The 6,000-nt window shown below is 49.1% G+C and overlaps 1 protein-coding gene across 1 annotated transcript in view; it reads left to right on the plus strand.

The window, feature by feature from the left end:
* Positions 1-5,609, plus strand: part of F13A1 (coagulation factor XIII A chain) — a 143,905-nt gene extending 138,296 nt beyond the window's left edge. The window contains exon 15 of the mRNA XM_061398934.1: positions 3,858-5,609. Within this exon, the coding sequence (XP_061254918.1) occupies positions 3,858-4,011 (154 nt within the window). The 3' untranslated portion in view covers positions 4,012-5,609. The remainder of the gene's footprint in view (positions 1-3,857) is intronic.
* Positions 5,610-6,000: the final 391 nt, after the last annotated feature.

Here is a 6,000-nt window from a genome sequence, read left to right on the forward strand (position 1 = left end):
GTCAGGGCTCCTCTTAAAGTGTGACACCCAGAATGGACCCCAATCTCGGAGGTTTATCACTTTCATTTCTACCGCAAATAAGGCCCCGTCAGCATCCATCAGTCCAGCGTATTTCCTGTGGGATGACCTTCTAAGGCACAGAGAAAGAGGGGGAGGTATGTGGAAACCGCCTTACGACCCAGATACGTTAGGAATTTCCCCAGCTCCCTTTGTGGAGGACTCTGAGTCTGTAAGACAAGAGCAAGGCCCTCCTTCACCCTCTCTGAGACATCTTTAAGACGATGTGCCCCCTGAAGACTGCATTTCTGTCGAATCACAGCACTCACAGCTTCTGCATCTGAGCATTTAAGAGGGGCCTGATGCCGGCAGATGCAAGAAACAACAGAGAAAATAGTTTGAGTGCTTTAATTAAAAAAAAAAAACCACAAGCACAAAATATAACAACACTTCTATGCTAATAGGGAAGCTGCCGGGGAAAAAAAAAAAAAAGGAATTAAATTAGAAATCAACTCCAGCTAGCGGAAGAGGTCAGAGGAGCGTGCCCCACTTTCGTCAGAAACGACAGTCTCGCTCACCCGTTCTCACACCTTCCCACTCGACTCAGATGCAAGAATCGCTCAGGCGAAGTGAAACACGTTTCTTCTTCAAAGCAGCCCCCTGCTGGAGCCAATTTTTCCTCCTCCAGCAGTAACCCCACAAGCTTCATCTGAGGGTACCAGAACCTCCTGCCACCTTGACACCGTGGCTGTGCAAGAATCCCACCTTGGTCGCAAGCCAACGCAAGGAAAGAGGCAACCTGTGCATTAGAGGAAAAGGTGGCCCCGCGGCGAGCAGAGGCCCAGCGCTGGCGAGACACCGACTCGGGGGGCTGAGTGTCCAGGGCCGTTAGGGGTGCGTGTGCGCTCAGTCGTGTCTCACTCTTTGCCACCCTGTGGACTGTGGCCCACCAGGCTCCTCTTCCATGGGACTTTCCAGGCAAGAATACTGGAGGGGGTAGCCATGCCCTCCTCCAGGGGATCTTCCCACCCCAGCACTCTAATCCCTGTCTCCTGGGTCTCCTGCGTTGGCAGGCAGATTCTTTCTTCTCACTGAGCCACCTGGGAAGTCCAGGTGCATTGCTTATGGTTAATACCTGACATTGGGGAAGGGTAAAAGGAGCTGAATTGGGGCAAGGACGGAGGAGGCCATTCCCTACATGGTGGACGCAAGGCAGTGTCCCACCCACACTCTGCCTTAGGCTCCATCAGTAATCGCTTCAACACACAGATCTCCAGCACATCAGTAACAGAGCCTGGTCCACAGTCTCTCGTGGGGATACAGGTCCAGAGGGTGGATCTCTGCAAAGCAAGGGAAGCTCTGTTTCTCAGAGACTGCCAGGAATTGGAAATAAGTTAACACAGGAAGTGTTTTATGATCTAGGCTGGGCTTGGGACTTTAGGGAGACCACTGCTTTCCCTGTTTCCTCCTGATTCCTCCTCCTCACACCTTCACAAGCAAGACAGGAGCCAGCCAGCACCCACGTCCATCTTGTCAGACGACTGATACACAGCTGTGTACCCTGTCCTGTGAAAACCTGATCAAAGAGTGGCAGGTCCGTGTAACAACTTGGACCCTTCAAGTGCAATTCTTTGGGACCAACCAGAACCCTTCACAGGGCTGTATTCTTTCCTCAGATACACACCTTGAATAGTCAAGGGAGTGCCCACTCCACTCGGCATCCACACCCCTGCCAGGGCCCTAGGCGGCAGGGAGTCTGGAGCTCCAAGCAGAGGCTCTGGTAGGTGGGTGCTAGCGAGCAGGGAGCTGAACGGGGAATAGGTGGTGCCTTGTCCATGGCCCACTTGGCACAGCTGACTCTACTCCGAGACGATTCACCTTACCGCTCTCTCTGTGCTTCCTCCTGCCATCCTTGGATGCTCAGAGGTGCTGCCCCCTGAGACCCACAGCTGTCAAGTTTCTGCTCTTGATAATTCCAGAACATCAAATAATTCCTCTTCCAGATGCATATTTTTTTTTCTCTTTAAAAAATGATCAGGTTCAGTAAGTTATCTTAAGAGGAAAGTTCCCCGACTTTGGGCTGTGGTTTGAGATTTTGAGTCTCTCAAGTAGGACAGGGGGCTGGACACGAGGAGGACGAGCAAGGCAGTTGCAGCTTACTGTAATCATAATCCCTTAAGCCCGCCTGCGTTCAGGATGATAAATGGCCGGCACATCCTGATAGCTCAGCACATTACTGAGAATCATTTATCACCACACGTATCCCTGGGAATACAGGGCTCTTCCAGTATTACTCCACTCACCCAGATGGGGAGATGATGCTTTTCTTTCTGCATGCAGGCCTTTATCTGTAGGAAAATGCATACTTCGACATGGATGTGTCTCTTTGTGGGTATCTTGGATGATACTCAGGAGCAAGCATGGGTACATGGATGAATACCATTATGGGGGCGAGCTGATGAATTAGAGCAAATAATGAACCCACTCCACTATTCTTGCCTGGGAAATCCCACGAACAGAGGAGCCTGGCGGGCTACAGTCCATGGGGTTGCAAAGAGTCGCATACGACTGAGCGACTAACGTTCAACAATTCATTCAATGAAGTAAAGCTCGGGGGTACAGTTTCTGTTTGAGAGAGTTACCTTCCTTCTGTGGCCGTTGGCCAGATCTTTAAACCAGACAGCTATTTTACAAAATGTTCCTGATGGATCACTTGGGGGAAACAAAGGAAAAGGGAATGAATGAATCAGGGTTTGCTCTTGAGAAACAAATATCTAAAAACCTATATTCGTATTGAAACGCCTATTTAAATTAAGGGTAGAGAACTGTTTCTCTGCATCCAGGCAGGGAGAACCATCCTCAGTTATGTTACAGAGAGCTCAGGCATTGCAAACGATGACCAAAGCTGATGGTAAATAGTAAAACAGTAATTACACGGCAGCAGCAGCATATATCTAATATGTGGCATTTAGCCATATCTTGCCATCGTTCCAAGTGCAACATGAGTACCAGCTCGCTCACCCTCTCCACATCCTCTTCAATATTTCACAGTGCCCACCGTTTACAGGTGAAGAAGCCCATGGTGAGGTCAGTGTGTTTCAAAGCTTCAATCATAAAATCAATTTACCGAGTTGGAAAAATTCTCCCATATGTAGGCTATATGTGTGCACTGGTCACATAATATGGCTTTTCTGTAACTCAGTGAGATCATGTATATAGCCACATTTCTAAAGAACAAATGCCAGATTAATGGAGACACCGAGATTCTCAAAACCAATGCCTAGAGGAGCCCCAGAGAGAGACGCCCCCAAGCCTCAGAGCATTTCCCAGGTCACCGGCCACAGATGACAAACACACAGCAGGAAGGTGCGTGGGCAGGTGACCCACGCTGGGTGAGGCAGGGTCGAGAATAACAGGGCGGGCCAGATCCCAAGCCCAAGAACAGGTCTGTCCCAAGGGGATGGGCCAGAACGAGTGAAGAGCATCACGACCTCAGTATAGGAAGCTGTGGATTCAGATAGAAGTCTGATCCCAGGAGGGACCTTTAGCCCCCACATGAACTGAGAGCATGTTTATGAGGCTACTGCAGAGGCTTGGGGGTTCTCGGCATGGGCCACGTCCACCAGGAGGCAGGCAGATGCATCCAAGCGGAAGGAACCATGACCCATGGGGCTGTGGCTGACCGAGCCTCAGATAGGAGCCCTGATCGGGTGGTGACTGGGAAACCGGCTGACCAGGCCCTTCTGTCTTCCAATCACCATCAAGTGAGAGAAAGAGCGCCAGTGACCCAGACCTTCACAGTGGGAAACGCGATCTGCCTCTCGGGAGTAAAACCTTTCCTGCCTCTTCCATCCTTTCAGGGAAATCCGGCCCAACTCCACCGTGCAGTGGGAAGAGCTGTGTCGGCCCTGGGTCTCCGGCCCCCGGAAGCTGATCGCCAGCCTGACCAGCGACTCCCTGAGGCACGTGTACGGCGAGCTGGACTTGCAGATTCAGAGACGACCTTCGATGTAGACGCACGGGGGGCCGAGCTGGACCCAGGCACCTGGCTCTTGTAGTCTTGGCTGAGGAAGTTCTAATGCAAAAATAGTCAGCTCTTGCTTTAACTTAGCTGTGAAGCCCTGGACAGGACTGGATAGGCTCCCAGAGTGGTGACGGCGTGTATTTCAAAGACACGCTTTTCAGTGTGGCTATTCAATGCGCAAGGTAGTTTTTAATCAGCCCACCTTCCAAAGGATTCTGAGCATTAGCTTTAATTAAGCCCTAATTAGGCTCTCGGAGCTCATAAGAGTAAAAGTCATCATTTATCATCTCAAATGGCTGCAGCTCCAACATCAGAGGACTTCCCTTGCCTGGGGATTTGCTCAATACGTGGCCTCATGTAAAACAGGGCTTCTCATCCCCCTACTCAGCCTTTTGGGGATCACATACTCCCCAAATGGGAGGGAAGGACATGATTTGGGCCCTAGAATTCTATTCCCCTTTCTTGGAATCAGGTTTTAGCCTCCATATCAGAATATTTTCCCCAGGAATTGAGTGCAGCATCATTTTTCTTCTTGGCAAAGCCAGGGAAAGGTCTTCCATCTTGCACCTGCGGCAAAGCGACCGCCTGCCAAATTTCACAGATTTACGTTGTGAGAAGAGGTGGCTCCATATTAACAAATTGCATTTGCGGGGAACTTAATCCCCGAAGACGAGATACGAAAGCAGGTGCAATCTCAGATCTATTAAATAATGTAGTTTTATAGTGCTTTTTTTAGGAGGCGTCACACCATGGCCCGAACGGGAGGAACCAACGGCCCTGACTTTAACCCTTTGGGGGCTGTAGTATTAGAAATTAACCAGACCGACTTAAGACAGTGGGGATGAGGAATTAACCTCCTTTATTAGTGATTGTACTTCACCTGTCTCCCTGGAAGCATCTCTTTGGCACAATGACCCAGGTCCAGGTACAGTTTTAGAGACAGAATAAACCCAACAAGTTGGAGAAGCCGGCAGATTTAGTGACCAGATGTGGAAGGGCAGCCACTACTTCTCTCATGCTTCACATCCCCCGTGTTGAGACCTCAGCTCAGCACACAAGTGCTAGAAGCTGATACAGACTCCACCCTGCAAACAGCCAGTGCGACTGTACAGCCGATGGCAGAGGACACGGATATCACTGGAATTCGGCTCTAAGGTTCCAACAGGCAAGGCGACCATATATTTATCTGCAAGGCTGATTTTTTTGTCCAAATTACCAAACCGATATGCCTAGAGTGTGATTTAGGTCGGTAAATTGTGCTTCTTAGCAGAAGAAAGGAAAGACGAATAGTGAGGAGGAAGCAGGGGGAACGCCAGAATGGAATTGTGTGTGGTCTCTACAACCACATTTCTAGGCCTTTGAGACGGCTCCTGAGCCTTCGGCACTGGAATCCATGAGGGTTAGCCAGTCCCCTTCACAGACGCCTCGTACCTAACTCTACTAAGTAATCTCCCAGCATTTGCCAAGGCTTCCAATGCTCAGTTCTAAAATGAAATGCATTTTGCTGGACTGTTAAACCGGCTTACTGTAGTATATTCTTATTAACTAGAATGTAATCAAAGCTTAAAATAAAGCTAATCTGATTGTATTTGCACCTGTATAGAAGTGAAGGCTTTTGCTTTTCAATACAACATACTACTAACCACGGCTGCTTGAGAAACCACCCTTCCTTGGCAGCAGGTGGTTCACCCTGGAGAGTGAAACAAGCATCTCTCCTTGAGGGAAAATAACTCAAATGGGTAATGACGTTACACTTAGCCTTCCTCGTGGCTCTCTCTACATTTTATTAACCTCACTCAACTAAGGAGGAAGTTTGGTTCAAAAATCAGCTTCCAGAAACTTCAAAATCTGTGCAGACACTTTTTTCATGAGTAATCTCATGAATCATTATGATGACTCAGTGGACAAGCCAGCATGAACACCTATCATGACGAACACCTTTTGTCGTCTTAGAACAGAGATGGAAACTATATGAAAAA

This window comes from Bos javanicus, chromosome 23, assembly GCF_032452875.1.
Source record: "Bos javanicus breed banteng chromosome 23, ARS-OSU_banteng_1.0, whole genome shotgun sequence".
NCBI lineage: Eukaryota > Metazoa > Chordata > Mammalia > Artiodactyla > Bovidae > Bos > Bos javanicus.